The sequence below is a fragment of the Rhinoraja longicauda genome, chromosome 21, assembly GCF_053455715.1.
Source record: "Rhinoraja longicauda isolate Sanriku21f chromosome 21, sRhiLon1.1, whole genome shotgun sequence".
In the NCBI taxonomy this organism is placed as follows: Eukaryota; Metazoa; Chordata; class Chondrichthyes; order Rajiformes; family Arhynchobatidae; genus Rhinoraja; species Rhinoraja longicauda.
In genome coordinates, this window is record NC_135973.1 from 14,017,751 (window position 1) to 14,034,917 (window position 17,167).

General features: G+C 41.4%; 1 protein-coding gene across 4 annotated transcripts in view; it reads right to left on the reverse strand.

The window, feature by feature from the left end:
* Window positions 1-17,167, reverse strand: part of LOC144603947 (trinucleotide repeat-containing gene 6A protein-like) — a 94,623-nt gene that overhangs the window by 22,632 nt on the left and 54,824 nt on the right. For 2 of the 4 annotated variants that reach the window (XM_078417799.1, XM_078417798.1), the window contains 7 exons: window positions 10,297-13,134; window positions 8,166-8,372; window positions 5,841-6,007; window positions 5,270-5,350; window positions 4,436-4,484; window positions 3,669-3,811; window positions 2,939-3,106 (listed from right to left, as the gene is read on the reverse strand). In XM_078417799.1, the coding sequence (XP_078273925.1) occupies window positions 2,939-3,106; window positions 3,669-3,811; window positions 4,436-4,484; window positions 5,270-5,350; window positions 5,841-6,007; window positions 8,166-8,372; window positions 10,297-13,134 (3,653 nt within the window). The remainder of the gene's footprint in view (window positions 1-2,938; window positions 3,107-3,668; window positions 3,812-4,435; window positions 4,485-5,269; window positions 5,351-5,840; window positions 6,008-8,165; window positions 8,373-10,296; window positions 13,135-17,167) is intronic. The other 2 variants (XM_078417801.1, XM_078417800.1) reach the window with 1 other exon arrangement.

The window sequence follows — 17,167 nt, forward strand, 5'->3', positions numbered from 1 at the left end:
AGGATTGCTTTTTACTTTCAGTGCTGCCATTTCCTGAGAGAGGTGGGCTCAACACGCTGGTGATCAGTTTGTGATATATTCTATGGGACAACAAATCAAGATCTGCAGAGTTTAACAGTACATAACAAATGCTCCAAAACGCAGTTGTACAGGGCCCTAGTGAGACCACACCTGGAGTACTGTGTGCAGTTTTGGTCTCCAAATATGAGGAAGGATATTCTTGCTATTGAGGGCGTGCAGCGTAGGTTTACTAGGTTAATTCCCGGAATGGCGGGACTATCATATGTTGAAGGACTGGAGCGACTAGGCTTGTATACAATGGAATTTAGATGGATGAGAGGAGATCTTATCGAAACGTATAAGATTATTAAGGGGTTGGACACGTTAGAGGCAGGAAACATGTTCCCAATGTTGGGGGAGTCCAGAACCAGGGGCCACAGTTTAAGAATAAGGGGTAGGCCATTTAGAACTGAGATGAGGAAAAACTTTTTCAGTCAGAGAGTTGTGAATCTATGGAATTCTCTGCCTCAGAAGGCAGTGGAGGTCAATTCTCTGAATGTATTCAAGAGAGAGCTAGATAGAGCTCTTAAGGATAGCGGAGTCAGGGGGTATGGGGAGAAGGCAGGAACGGGGGTACTGATTGAGAATGATCAGCCATGATCACATTGAATGGCGGTGCTGGCTCGAAGAGCCGAATGGCCTCCTCCTGCACCTATTGTCTATTGCATCCCCAAAGTATCTATACCACAGTACAGTAGATCCGATTCACTTTTTTTTTTTTACTGGATGCCTTTCACACCTCCAGCACGCTTTAAATAGTAAATGTGGTGGGATCTATAATTGCTTCTAAAGATGGATAAACATTAAATAAAAAATTAAAAGGCGCACAGAAGGAGCAAAAAAAAAAAAAAAAAGGTGTTGAGAATGCAGTTCTGTCAGTAAGCTGCCACAGTAGAAACAAGTGAATGGGCTCTTTCATTGATATGGACTAGTTGTCCCTAAGGTAGCCCCCAGGGTCAGACATAGAACAGTATAACACAGGAGCAAGCCCTTCAGCCCACTATATCAGTGCTGAACATGGGTCAAGGCTGATTTCCTTCCACATGAGCTCTGATCATTTTTAGCTGGTTGAGGAGTCCTATACGAAATCTGCAGCCTTTGCCATGGTGGATGGGGATGTGGGGGTAGGGCATATTAGATGGGGTAGATCGTTGATTCAAATATTGTGTGCTCCTTCCATTGTTTGCACGTGGCCTCAATGTGCATCTACTGTAGAATCTTAAGGTGCTCAGTGTCTTCCCAGAAGCTGCTCTACTTTGAGCATTTTGAGGGATTGCCATGAGCTGGAGCAGTGACAATCATGTAAATCTTGTGAATGCTATTGAAGTGTTTTCCCCATCCCTCTAGGCTGTTACAAAGCTCAAAGTAGCAAGTTTGTTACTGGAGTCTGATGGTGAACAATGTGTCCTGCCCACTGGACCTCACTGAGCATGATCAGGATTGCGATGTTGAGGATGTGAGTCTGAGAGGATATGGTATTGATTCACTTCTGCCAATGTATTTGAAGAATGTTGCAGAGGCAGCATTACTTTGAGTGCCCTCCGTATTTGTTCATATACAGCAGTGCTTTAATTTTGACTTTGATCAGTCTTTCCTGAGAGGTAGCTCTCAAGATATGGAAAACGATTCACATTTTCAGAATGACCGGGGTGGGACAGGGACAAGTCTTTGATTCTGTTGGCTGCTTTTCCTGAGGCAGCGTGAAGTGTAGATGGAGTCGATGGTGGGGAGTCTGGTCTGTCTTTGGTGACGTTATATTAGGATGTACATTACGTTACATGATGTTACATCAGCAGAGGCCAAGTCAGTGGTATTTCAGTGGATATTTTTAAGGCAGAGATTGATAGATTCTTGATTAGTGTGGGTGTCAGGGGTTACGGGGAGAAAGCAGGAAAATGGGGTTAGGAGGGAGAGATAGATCAGCCATGATTAAATGGCAGAGTTGACTCGGTGGGCCGAATGGCCTAATTCTGCTCCTATCACATGACCTTATGACCGTATGACATTTTCCTGGTTCTCATTGTAGATCTTGATTGATGCAGAGTGATGTTATGCAATAGGGGTCAGTGGAGGATCACAGATTTCTAGATATTTAGTGCATGGCCTTTCCTCTGGTACATTTCAAAGAAGGAATTAACATGAAATTGGCAGATGTAAAATGCTGGAGTAACTCAATAAAAACAATAGGTGACGTGTCGGGTCGAGATCCTTCTTCAGACTCGACCCGAAAGGTCACCCATTCCTTCTATCCAGAGATGCTGCCTGTTCTGCTGAGTTACTCCAGCATTTTGTATCTACCTTCGGTGTAAACCAGCATCTGCAGTTCCTTCCTAAACATGAACTTGGCACTTAGCTTCTGAATAGGCACTCATGGATACACAGTTGATTGAGATTGGCTTGCTTTTGAAGTAGAACATGTTATTTGTCCTGCAAATTAGCTACACTACAAGGGAAGCTTGGTGGAAATACGATGCAGAGAGTTGGTGTGCATTGGGATTGAATCAGCGGTGAGCCCATTTGTTAAATCACAATTTAAATGTCATGATCCTAACTGGAAATGGCTCAAATAACCTTCTTCTGTGCTATAGTGTTCTATGATTCTATAGGCAGCCTGCTGATTTGTGCATTCATTCTTAGTCTTCTAATTTCATGTTGACCATGTGAAGATTCCTTTCACATGAGAACCTGCAAGCTTAAAGCAGCTTCACCAGGCTCAGCCTCCCTATTTTCTTTGAGTGGGGAAAATAACTGAGACACAGTAGGAAGGAACAAGAAAAACAATAAAGTAATTGAGTAGTTCATAAGTTCCTTTAAATATTTCATTGAAACACACTGTAGAGTTCACTTCCTGCACATGAAATGTTGTGAACTGACTCACCTGTCTAACAGAATTCAAGTTTTGCATGCCCAGACCCATTGAGCCAAGAGCCTGATTAGGTAGTGCACAGTTTGAAGGGGGAAGCTTCATGCTTGGTGCAGAGATGTGCGTTAAGTTTTGGGGCTCTTCAACCATAATGCCATCTTGATTGGACAAAGACAGAGACAACTGGGCAAGGACATTAGGGTTGGAAAAGGCAAACATGGAAAGCCAATCAGCAGCAGAAAGGCAGGACATGGCAGAAAGAAGAAAAAAGACAAAGGGTTAGTCTCTATTTTAGGTCTACAAACAGATTCAAAAGGCTGGCTAGCAACAAATGGGACTCCATAACATACAAACAAATTGCATTAAAAAGGCTGTTTACTACATAAAACAAAGACACAATGAAAAACACTTTGGTTTGCAGCTGGTGATAGTAATCCTCAAATAACATTTACAACACTGTCTATGTATATGATCTACTTTCAAAGCCCAATGATTCTTTTTTATATGAATAAGTGCACAATACATCATCAAAATTTCCCATTCATAATTCTGTGAAAGTTGCTAATTTACATTGGGGTCTTGTTTCCCCGACAGGAATCCGATACATAGTGATGACCAAGGATCATAAACAAGTAACATCTCAGCTCTCACTTGTACCACACAAATCATCAAAAGTTTCTGTTTTTTTTTAAATCGATCATCAATTCAACTATTTCTATTTTATGGACATGGAGAGGATACTAACCTTATCGTAATAAGGACTGCGTTCCATGGAAGACTCTTTGGAAATCTGAGGACGAGAAGTATGACCTTTCCCGATAATGCCATTATATTCTCCAATGTTCATGCCATGCTTGTCCATCTCCATTCTCTTATCTCGTAACATACCTGGAATGGGGCAAGAATCAGCAGATTGATGTGGAGTTGCCCACTGTTTTTTTAAAGATATTCTATAACAATTATTCTATGCTGATTCAAAGATTGCTTCTTGTGAGTCAAGGATAGATTAGCTGGTGAAGAAGGTTTCTGGAATTTATTATTCAGGGTTTAGAATATAAGAGCATGAAAATTATAGCACAACTATAAAACTTTGGTTAGGCTACAACAAGAGTACTGTGTGCAGTTCTGGTTGCCACAATATAGGAAGGCATAATTGTACTGAAGAAAGAGCACAAGGCATGTTGCCTGGTATGAAATGTTTCAGTTACGAAAGAGACTGGAGGGGCTAGGTGTGGAGTGGAGGAAGATCCGCTAGAGGTATTCAAATTTCCACTAGAGGGTGGTTGCGATCTGCCAAAGGTGGTGATTGAAGTAAGTACTCTCACATTTTAAAAAGTATATAGACAAGCACTTGAATCACCAAGGCTTGGAAGATTAACAACCAAGTGTTTGTAAATGGTATGAATATAGGTGGGTTATTGATGGTCACATGGATACAGTGGGCCAAGGGGCCTGCTTCGGTGCTACATGACTCCATTATACTAATTTATATTTAATGTAACAATAGCTTACCAACAGGTATGTCCATCTTATTGCTCTTTGTATCTTCAGCTGATTCCCTCTGTAACATGCAGAAATCACCTTAAATATTCAGAATTTACTGGAAATATTGGGATTGGTATCAATAGAAAGGTCAGAAGAAAATGTCACCATTGGATCAGTATTGTCCTTGGGATCTGGTACAGAGTTCTAAGAATAAATTACTTTCAACTCCAAGTCAAGAACTTGCATGCAGCTGATCAAATATTAATGAAAGCAGTCAGTATTGGAGGAATTTCTTAAGCTGGATAAATGAATATAATGCAAAAGAACCCCGAATCAACTAGTTCAAGGTATAAAGTAAAACACATATGGAGCAGAGTGTGCCATCCCCAAATCCCATGGAAAGAGCAGTGTTTCTCAAAGGAAAAGGTGGAGAAAATGGAGCACAAAAAGCAATAGTGATCGCGATATATTAACACGCAATTTTGCATTAGTTAGCAGTGCCAACGATGCCATTCAGTTCCACTGTGGATAAGACATGGTGGACTGCTCCTGTTGGGACTTCATGACCTTCAATTCTATCCCATTCACAAAAACTTTGAATGGAGTCTTGACTTAGAGCGAGTAAAATCCACCACAGCACAGCTTTTTGATCTACGGAGGGACAAGATTTGAACAAATACCTCAGAAAAGAATGGCCATTAGTCCAATACATATTCCTTATAATCATTATCTTCTTAAATGAAAAATAAATCTCCTATCTGGCCACTAATGATCCCAAAAAAAGGTTCAACTGATGTTGTCAGTCAGGTGTTGAAGGAGAGGGGAAGAGAAAATAATGCAGAATTATTACATTGTACTTACAGGAAATCCAATGTTAGAGAATTGCTTCATTAACTGATTCATCCATATATCATCTTGTTTATTTCCCCCTTTCATCATGCCCTAGAAAACATTTAAAATCTAATCACATGCAACGCTAGTCACAAATAAAGCAAAATCAGAACATTCAAATTCCGTCTTTCTGAGGTAACAAAAATATCTTCATGATATTGTCATACATGTTATCAAGAGTAACGGAGATGAGGTATGCACCTTCCTTGTCTTCCCAATTTGCTCACTTGTCACATGTGTGCAAGGGTGTGATTGAGATTAGACTGGGTGCTCAGAGGGAGGTAGGGATATTTGATATTGCAACGTTTAAAAATACAATCCTAGCTGAGATGAGCCAGAAGCAACTGTTTTCCAACTGATCGCCATCTATTTAACTTACTATTGCTGATATAATAAATATCCATTGTTTTTGTAAAAGCTAATGAATACAGAAGGATGAGAGTAAAGTTAGAAGGCGGGCGGGTTAAAAAAAATAACATGACCAAGCATGAAGATCTTTAATGTCCATAATTTGAAGTAACAAGATTGTCAAAAGTCTTACCTTTGGAGCCATCTTTTTGGATGTCCAGTTTGAAGAAGAGTTGCTATCTTGTGAGATGTTGCTGTTCCACATCACTGAGTCCCCTTCCTCCTCCTCCCAGCTAGAGTGACGAGGTCCTGGCACCATTGTTTCCTCATCACCCCAGCCATCTTGCATAGGTTTGGGACCTGTAAAGAACAGATTGCTGTATGGAACCATTGAGTGGCTTCAGCTTTTACAGTGCAGTTTGAATTTCTCTCCCACTATCTTTCAATGTAATCTACTGTGAAGAATCACTCCCACACTGTTAGAAACTAACCTGTGCATGATTGAGAGTGCTGGACAGCAAAATAATATTTACTCTAAATTATTTAAAGTATATAAATTTGTGTTAATGCCTAACAGGAGGATAAACAAGCTGCACTGATTTGTGAAGCAGCAGTGCAGATAAACACCCTTTAGTTTAGTATGATGCTGTTCTATGAAACTCCACTATAATTTCTAAATTTTCTGTATTTTTATAAACATTTATTTCCACGACTGTAAACAGCAGGAAGATACCATCTTCAGACCTTTTCTTGAGAGATGGGGGTGAGGGGCTCCAGGTGTGGCAGAAATGAAGGGGATCCTGACTTAGCCACTCTAGCTAACGTTCAATCATTTGAGAAAATGCTTGAAGAGCTCAGAGCAAAGCTGCCGTTTCAAATGGAGACGTGGGACTGTCGTAATCTTTGTTTAATTGAAACATGGCTCAGCCCTGACTCACCTATTCTTGCTATAGAATTGAAGGTTTCTCCATTTATTGTATGGACTGTATAGAATCCCCAGACAAGAGGAAATGCATGCTTTAAAGTGCAATGACGTGATGGTCTGAGCTCAATTCTTCGCCCCGATGTGAAATACCTGTTCATAAAACGCGGTCCTTTTAATCTACCGAGGGAATTCACCTCGACCATCGAGTCGACAGTCTATATACATTTCTCAAGACAATGCCAAGGTGGCAGTGAATGAATTATACTCTGTTGTAAACTCTCTTGTGGCAGCAAACTGTGATGCCTTGTTCATTATGGCAGTGACTATAGCAATGATGAGACACAGGAAAGAGATCGAGAACCATATGTCATGGTATCAGGACAACAATTTATCCCTTAACATCAACAAGACTCGAGTTGGCTATTGACCAAAGGATGCAAGGGGTGAACACACCCCCCATCTCATCAATGGAGCTGCTGCAGAGATATTCATTCGCGTCAAATTCCTGTGCATCCTTATCAGAAGCTACCTATTATTGTACTTTTAATACTTTGGATGGATTGCTAGCCTTTTTAATCCAGAGGACCAGTATTAAAGAGATATCAAGTTTACCCGGCAAAGCCCTAGCTGCTCTGTACCGTATCAAGCAATTCTAGACTTCACTTTTTTTTAAAAACCTCATGTTAACCTCTTTGGATGTTTTTGTCTTTATTTTGGCAACTATAGTTCTTGCTCCTCAAGAGTATAAGCTGGTTCTAATTAACAGCGTCATTTTATAAACAAATTCAAATGGTTTATTGTGATTTTACACATTAGCAAATTTGCCCTTTCAATTGTAGACAAAGTTATGAAAAGAGATAGATGCTGGAAACCGTCAGAAAATCCAGCAGAAAAGAAAAGCAAAGTTGACCCTTTGCAAGAACTAAACCAGTTCTGAAGATGGTTCAACTTGAAATGTAAACTCAGTTTCTCACACCAAAGATGTTGCCTTAACTGCTGAGTGTTTCGAGCATTTTGTGCTTTTAAATTTTAGTCAATCTCTGCCTCACTGCACAAAGGCCTCCTTCTCCAAGTCTGGAAACTTTTACTTTTTTCCCCTTTTCAGCTCTACGTAGAACTAACGGCTTTTAATGAATATGCATATTCTATTGGAATATTAACTAAATTTAGTTGATTAACAATGAAATGGACTGGTTCTTTGTTGGTTCTAGATCACAACGCAGAAAGATTAAACAAGAATTGTGGGGACACAATCCACAAAACCAAATGTCTCCAAGGATGCCGCCTGACCCGCTGAGTTACTACAGCACTTCAGCTTTTTTTTGTAAACCATGTTTATGCTCAATTATTGGTATTTTGTACATTAGCAAGCATATTGGTGACGTGTTCAACTCTGATCTACGCAAATGGCAGTAAAAATTATGTTAAAATAACCAAAAGGTGTACACTGAAACTTAACTAATATCAAACAACATTTGCAATAAAAAAAATTAACAATAGAGCCCGATTTCCCAAAGCCCAACTATGCACAAATGCATAGCATCCATTATTAAACTTTACAACCCTATAAAGATAGGAAGTGTCAAGCTTTACCAGGTCTGTTTGGGGGTGGTGGGGCAGCTGGGGTGTTGCCCCATCCAGAGGTGCCAGTACTGTCGTTAACCGGCTCTCTCCAGCCGGCTCCCGTGTCCATCGGATGCCCCCAGGCTGCCGTTCCATTGTCCACTGTCACGGTTAGAGCAGGTGGTTCTCCCCAAGAGGAATCTGGCTTTGTCTGAACAGTGCAAGATTCGCCCCAGCCTTTATTTAATAAAAGGAAAACAAAACTTCCCAATTAATATCTTTGTCCACACAAGCCAATTTAGTGCAAAAATGAAGGAGGATTTACCCCTTGATTTAGCATGAGATATTTATGTAATCTAAACACTCGTTACACGTAAAAATAATAATTCCTCATGTTAAGAGGTGCACGTGCCACTCATATCAAATGTACTGTGCCATTCATAAGCATATATTGTAGTGTTAGAAGCACAACAAATACTGTTCTGGTTTTCTCTCTTCCACACACCTCTAAAATTGGACTCTCCAAACATGACCCAAAAAACATGGCTTGGGTTCCAAAATGTAGCACCTTTCTACCTGTAAAATAGTGGGTTGCGAGTACTGATCAAGAGCAAGAAGCCAGGATAAATCACCTCAACCCAAGCAAATTGTGGTTTACCATCAGCTAGCTGAAGACAGGCCACAGATTTAGTTCTGGTCCTTCTGAGTCTGCTTTAACATTGAGACTTTAATGCTGCTGCAAAGATCTCAGATGTTCTATTCTTCAGTCCCCAAAAGCTACCTTTATACAAGAGGCTCCTCTAAATTAAGATAAGCAAAAATGAATCTTGTTTCAGTACTTCTCCCTTGGTAGATGATTCAATTATACTTTATTGTCACGTGTACCCAGGTACAGTGAAAAGCTTTGTTTTGCACACAACCTGGTAAAATCATCAAGCAGACCTCACTTAGGCAGCACACAAGTATACCATGTTGCTGATGTCGACAAAGTACAATGTGATGTTTTGGGAGAACACCTGCACTCCCACCTTTAGTGCAGCACATTCAAATTCCAACAAATCAAAGCCACACATCACGCAAGAGGATGCCGACTATGACGTGTGAAACATGAATTGTTGCAAGTGCTGCAGATAATGGCGTGATAAAAGCTAAAGCTTGACTAGGCCTGACTATAGAAACCATGCACATTAAACCAACTACTTCCTTCCTTGTTACAAACTTGATATTGTGTGTAACATTTTTTCATGGTATGTTGCTGAACTACTGAGTGGTTAGGGAGGAAAAGGAATCAAAGTGCATAACACTTGGCCTGGCAATAACAATGTTATTTTTACCCCCCCCCCCCCCCCAAAGGATTTTCAAAACTTAAGGTATTTTTAATAACTAAGTTCATGATTGTTACTACAGGCTAAAAATACTGCATGTTACATCGTTTATTGGAATAATACCGCACAAGTCTCAATTGAAGTGATCGCTTATCAATTTCAATGGGTCCCGCGATGAAAGTAGCAGCTGTGTTTTTAAGAGACAATGGTGTCTGATTACTGCAGGAGGGTACATTATTCCTGCTTGCCAATTTCCAAAGAAACTTTTAAGTGGTTCTCTCATTCCTCATCAAAATCACATAAGTTAAATTTCCACGTGTAATACTATTTGTGTTCCCTAATTCATTAAATGCGTTATATCCAATTAGCAATATGGAAATGCGTGTTATTGCAAAACTGCCTTTACTTTTGGCGTACAAATTATAGTAAATATGAAATGTAGTTTGCGATACAACTAGCATTATTAGAGTTATTAATATCAAATCTACTAAGTCTATCTTCACACTTCTAAGCTGCAGTTAAATTTATTGGAAAGCAAAACCAGTCAAAACATCAAACTCCCATTGCTGTCAATAGAGCTTAAAATACAAGGTCTCCACCAGAAATATAGAGGTGGAAAGAATGCATCCACATTGGAAGTAAATTTTAATCACTTCTGAACAGAAAAAGCATAAATGTATACAATGTGCATTGGCACGACATGCACCCAAATAGAATGCAGCATCTGACCAATTTAGATTTTAGAATATACAATAAAAAATAAAAGCCAGCAAAACATCCAAGTTTCACCTTATATCCTAGATTTATGAAGCGGCAAATCAGGATGAAAAACTTACCGGAGCCGTTACTCTCTTTGCTTTGAATGGCACTTGGTGGAGGCATTTGCTGCGGCAGCTGTTGTTGGTGCTGCGGCGGGGGTTGTGGTGTCGTTGGCGAGGGCAGGATTTGCGCTGGCTGCTCTGAGCCATTGCTGTTATTCTGCGTGTTTTTGTTCCACATGTTAACACTCTTGTAGTTGTACTTGCTTGGGTCCCCCCAGGCAGCGGTACCATCGTCGATTTCCATTTTGCGGCGAATAGACTCTGGGGAAGGTTCCTCCCAACCTGTAGGTTCCTCCTCTTTTGATGGTGCTGGCATCGGCCCATTATGCCACCCCTGGCCAGGTGGTTTATTGGCCCAAGGGCTGTTACCTTCCTGTGGCTTGTGCCAGTCTGCAGAATTACTTGACTTGGTGGGTTCCCTCCAGTCTTGGGGGGACTGAGCAGACTTGGAGGGGTCCCCCCAGCCCTGCGGAGCTGGTGCAGGCTTAGCAGGCTCGCACCAGCCCTGGGGGGATTGTGCAGGCTTGGAAGTCTCCCCCCATCCGTGGGAGGACTGAGGAGCTTTAGAAGGATCCCCCCAGCCCTGAGGGGACTGAGCAGCATTGGCTGGCTCCCCCCAGCCTTGGGACTGAGCAGCCTTGGCAGGCTCCCCCCAGCCTCGGCCCGCGCCCGGTCTCCCAGGTTCATTCCAACCAGGCGCAGACCTTTCACTGTCATTATCCCAAGTGCCTGCACCAGTCTTTTGTAATTCCCCCCACTGGCCACTCCTAGAATTCTCTCCCCACCCATCAGGTGCAGACGGTCCCCAACCCTGGCTTGATTTCTGTCCATCAGACCATCCCTGTTTGACCTTTTGTGCATCATTCCACGCAGCTAGCTTTTCTTCTTTGTTACCTCCCCATGTTTGATTGCTTTTTACTGTTCCTGTAGCAGCAGAATTATTCTCCCAACCCCCTTGGCTGCTTGAGCCTTTGGTGTCTCCCCACCCCGTGTTGCAAGAGACTGTAGCAGGCTTTGGATCCCCCCACCCGGATACTGATGAGGTATCATTACTGTTTGGGCTTGGCCCATCCCCCCATCCCCCTGAGTTTGAAGCTTGGGAAACACAACATCCCCAGGCATCTGTCCCATTGTCAGTTTTTCTTTCACTCTTTGCTGAAGGTTCAATATCCCAGGCAGTGTTCTGTTTAATTGGAGTCTGTCCCCAACCTGTATTGGACAGGACACGAGGGTCCAAGTCCGTTCTATTCAGAATACTTTGAACCGTTCCTGGTTGGTCAGGCTTTCTCTTTTCACCACGTCGGTTATTGCCATCACTGCTTCCTACACTCATTCTATCGTGACGGCTTCCCGTACTTTCTGTGCTCCCTTCACTGTCTGCAGTACATGATGTTGAAGTTTTAACCCATAAATTGTTCTGTTCACTTGGCTGAGATGCAGAATTTTGATCCTGACCACAAAGGGCATCATCTAGACTCTTCCACCCATTTGTTCCCTTCCTATTACTACTTCCATTTAGACCATTGCTGGAATGCTGATTGTTAGGCAGTTTGTTCCATTCTCCATTTGAGATCTTAGTGCCAGTGTTTGCATTTGGTGCTGGGTTTCCCCAGACTTTGCGAGTCCCTCCAGAGTCTAAACTGTTCCCTGCTCCCCAGGTCACATTATGGGAGTTGACCACACCAGACTCCCATGTGACTCCTCCTCTATTGCTTCCACAATTATTTTTGTAAGCAGTACTTCCAGAGCCATTAGTAGCTGATTGTGCTAGAGTTGCATTCACAGTGTCACCACTAGCTTGCCCCAAATTACAGCTAGGGCCTGGACATTTTTCTCCAGAGTAGTTAGTGCCAGGTGTACCCCAAGTCGTACCATAAGACCCACTGTTCATTCCCTCACTGATTCCTCCATTGCCAAGTTGAGAAACTGAAGTGCCATTTGTTACTGAGGAGGCCTGAAGCTGAGATGGATTAACTGTGCTCATTCCTAAGGGTACACCCCAGGCCCCAGGCCCTGTATGTTTAGGCAGTTCATTTGTCTGCATTGAACTAGTAGAGTTTGGTAAGCTAGAGGTCAATGGGTTAGTAGTGTTATTTGGTCCATTCATTTCAGTGTTAAGGTTTTGAGGTTGTCCACTGAATGAAACCTTCCTTGTACCATTCACTTCTGTATCAGAATTCTCCTGCAGACCTCCCCATGAACTAGGAGCTGATAGTCCAATGTTAACACTCTGATTATTCAGCATTTGACCTACAGTGCTACGTTGAACATTGCTGCCAGAATTGCTACCTGGCACAGGTCCTTGCACAGTATTTCCATCGTTTTCCAACAAAGGCCAGGCACCTAGGTTGGTATTTGGATTCAAACCATTCTGCTTCAATGAACCATTGGACGTGGAACCAATACTGCCCCATGCATTCAGTTTACCGTGGCTGCTTTCTGGCTTGCCATCCATGTTTTCTGCAGAGCCCTGACATGTGCTTGAAATAGAGCCTCGAGATCCACCCCAAGGCCCATTAATACTACCATTTCCTACATTATTGCTGACATTTCCAACCACAAACAGACTTGAAGAACCATTTCCACTGCCCGTTCTGTTGCCATCGCCATCACTAACTGTGTTCCCTGAAGCCATAGTACTGAGGTTCTTCTCTGACCCAGAGCTTGAAGCAGAGTCAATGTCCATGCATTCTGAAGCTAACTCTGGGTCACTGCCAGTGATTGAAGGCCAGGCTTCTTTGTCGGACCCGTCTACAATAACTTTATCCCAATTTGTAGTAGAATCGCTGTTGGTAGAGACAGGTCCCCAGTGAGAATTTTCATAATGCGATCCTAAACCACTGTGGTTTAAATCTGTAAAACACAAACAGTAGTCTAATTTATATATATAACTCAATCACAATAATAAACCAAGTTATCACTGAGCTTAGACTCTCAAATGTATTTATATTTTCACCCAACTGTTTGGAAATCCAAACAATTAATGGACGGCAATAACAATTGCTCGACAAAAGTGCAAACAGTTTCGGGTGAATGCAACCACCATAGCATGCAAATATGTCCTTTTACTGGTAGATTAGTATTATACAAAACGCCCTTATGTGAAAAAAGGCACCACCAGGACAACAACCTTTCATAGAAATACATTATTACACTGATTCTTCCACCACACATGAAAATCAGTGTTTGTAACCCAAACACATTAAAGGAGTATTCTGTCCTCTGAATAGCTCATCCTGTAGCAATATTTTATTAATTATGCAGTTATTACCAAATACCACTCCCTCTGTGTCAATTTAATTCACCAATGCAGAACCCCGTTAAATGGAAATGCAGCAAAACCAGAGAAGTCTGTACCTAAACATAATCAATATAACACCATAAATGAATGGCAGACGTGAATGCAAAAATATACCATTGGTAAAGCAAGTTAAATACTTATTTAGATTCTCAATAGATTTGTTCAGTATACACTTGCGGCCATGCTACTAATGTACAAGCGTCCTTGTCAAGCTGCAGCACACCTCAATCACGATTCAGTTTCAAACAGTAACATGCTTGGGAAAGCTTCAATTCATGCATTGCTCAGATAGAAGCCATGTTTATTTCTGGTATCAAATACACGAGTAATGAACAAAGTTTGGCATATCTTGAGCTCTTTAACCTTGAATGAGGAACATTTGAGGATAATTAATTGGGCAAACAAGTTAAATATGGCCTGGGAGCAGGGAGAGGACAATATTCAACAACAAGGCATCATGATTAAATTAAACATTTACAAAAGATAGAATTTCTGTAAACAAAGAATAGGGCAGCACAGTGGTGTGGCTGGTATAGCTGCTGCCTCAGTATCAGAGATCCAGGTTTAATCCTGACCTGGGCGCTGCCTATGTGCAGTTTGCGGTTTCTCCCAGTGACCACATGGGTTTCCTCCAGCTGCTCTGGTTTTCTCCCACATCTCAAAGACACACAGATTTGTAGGATAATTGGTTGCTGTAAATTGCTCCGAGTATATCACGAATGGATGCAAAAGTGAGATAACAGAACAAGCATGAACGGGTGATTGATGGTTGGCATTGACTCGGTGGGCCATGGGGTCTGTTTCCACACTGTATCTCTACAATAACAGGACGTGGTCTTTAGAGTAAAACTGGTGTAAACCTTTGTTCTACTTTTTATAATTAGGGGTATTTGGAATTGCAGAGCTACACCTGGTCTAGATATTGGACATTGTAAATTTCAGCCTGCAGATGGATTGCTGGCTTACTTCCCTTAAAATATTTTTTTATACTAATAAGGTGTTGTTGATAAATCTAGATTTGACAAGATATATTTTTGTATATCTGCATAGACAGGTGAACATTCCGCTAAATGTTCATCAGATTTAGACTAGAGACGCTGACCTTGGGTGCTGGCAGTTCGATCCTAACCTCGGGCGCTACCTACTTGGAGCTTACATGTTCTCCCAAGGACCGTGTGAGTTTCCTCCGGCTTCCTCCCACATCAAAACATATGCAGGTTTATGTAGGTTAGTGGCCTCTGCAAAACTGTCTTTAATGTGTAGTGCATGAGAAAGTGGAATACATAGAAATGCAATGATCAATGGTCGCGTGGACTTGGTAGGCCATGCGCTTGTTTCCATGTTGCACCTCCAAACTAAGCTACTGGTTATAAGGCTGGTTCGAAATGTAATTCCAATCTAATCCCGAGAAAAAATGACAACCTTTCCCAGTTTCATGTAAATTTCAGATTGATGACTTCAATCAGCCGCATTTAAATTATAATTCAGCCAGTTGATAATTTCAGGAAAGAAAGGAAGCTGGAAAACAAAACTGCACCCTAAGGGTGGAGCAAAAAATATGTAGAGCACAAAATGTTTGGATAAAACTACACACGTCTATTTTATGATAAACTATACATGAATAAAAACTGGGGGGGGGGGGGGGGGGGAGACTTTTATCAATACAAGAAAACTTTTACTCCATACAGGGTGGCATATTGATGTCATCTTTATGGTCCCTTCTTCTACAACATAAGTAATTGTCTGAGGCAGGGTTCTGACCTGAAACATTGTCTATCCATATTCTCTAGGGATGCTGCCTGACCCACTGAGTTACTCCAGCATTTTGTGTCTACCATATGTAATTGTTATCAAAGCAATATTTAACATACTTCAACAAAAATCTGCTGCAGGAACTCAGCCGATGAAGCTTCAGGTTAAAATGCTGCATCAGGAGTCCCCCATTTTACATTCCTGATTCTCAACTTGTTGCTTTTCCCTCTCCCTGGTGACAAAAGAACTACGGCCACCTAATACCCATTAATCTAAATCATCGGCTGGTTGTTGAACATGTTTTCAGATATAAATATGATGTGCATAGGTGTGGCAAATTTCTAAATGTCATGTTAGATCCTTAATGTATGAGATTAAGCATCTAATTGATGAATGTTGGCAACAGACATCTGGTGTTGGAAATATATATATTCTCGATATTAAAACCAAAGACAGCTGGCTCAAAATCAACTTAATTTAATTTTCTGAAGATTAACCAGCAAACCACCTTTCTTTCACATTTGTCTAAAAGACACACTGCTGATCATTTAACGCAACAAATCGCAGCCATGCATATCAAGAAGGTAAAGTTGGCAGATACATCATGGACCAGTCTGTTCTGACAGCAAGCGTGAAGAATATTCAATAAAACCTGCCTTCTTTAAGTTGCATTCGGCAGGACATATAATCCAGCTGTTGCCATTTTGCAGTTACGTAAAGGAGCGATGCATCAAAATATATTCCCATGAATTGTTAACACTGGACAATGACAGTAGATTTAAAAATATGTGATTCTGGCAGCAGCTGGTTCATTTAGATCTTGCTCCCTCTGGACAGCAACGCTGAATTAAAACTCATTTCTCTCAGCTGGACTGAAAAGCTTCAAACTGAGATACAACATGGCTGCCAAAACCTCCCCTGGTGCTGATTTTGTCTCTCTGCCAAAATTAGTCTGAGCAATCTCATGCCACATGCAACAATCATATTCTACCCAAGTAAGAACGTTTTAAAACTTCACTCTAGTGCAAGTTAATGATTAACATATGTAATGTCATGCAGAGTGTTGGCATCCCTGTGAAAATGACTGTGAAGTGCACTGCAGCCACTGCCATCAGTGCATACTAGTCAATCTTGAAATGCAGCCAACAGAGAGCAGCACTGCGCAAGTTTTGCTGTAAACATTCAAGCAATGGCTGCCGGAGAGAATGCAGACGGAAACTAAATCATGCTGTGGTCATACAGCCCAGCATCAAATTTACCAGAAGGACGAGGACAAATCTCCAATACATTGGTCTCTTAATTTGGGCCTTTTGCTTGAAAAGCCACAGGAAGGTGGCTATTAATATTTGCTGAATTATTTGGCTTAATCAGGGCAGTAACATCTAGCAATAGTGCCTCGCATTTTTATTGGTGTTCCTGTCACTGGGCTGAGTGAAGTGTGGAAATTGGCTACAAAGGAGATATCAAGGACAAATGAGGTTGTTTGTCTGCCTTGAGCTTAAGTGAAGCAAGCTGCGGGTTGCTGGGGTGGTGCTAAGTCTTAGGTCTCAGGCTATAGTTAAATTTAACAGGAAACCAAATGAGGGCCTCTCCCGCACACTAATTCATTCTGTAAAATAGATATTGAATATAAGCTGGACTACTGCTATGTGCTCAGCACAATGCATTAACAGTATGCAGCCCAGTAAAAATACACACTGGACTTCTTCAAAATCCTGTCAAGATGCTGTCAATAGCTCAAGATTGGCTATTTGAAATTACAAATAAACAAACCCAACAAGTTAACCCACCCTGAATAGTCTGTTTCTATTTGAAAACCTATTCAGTGGTTAT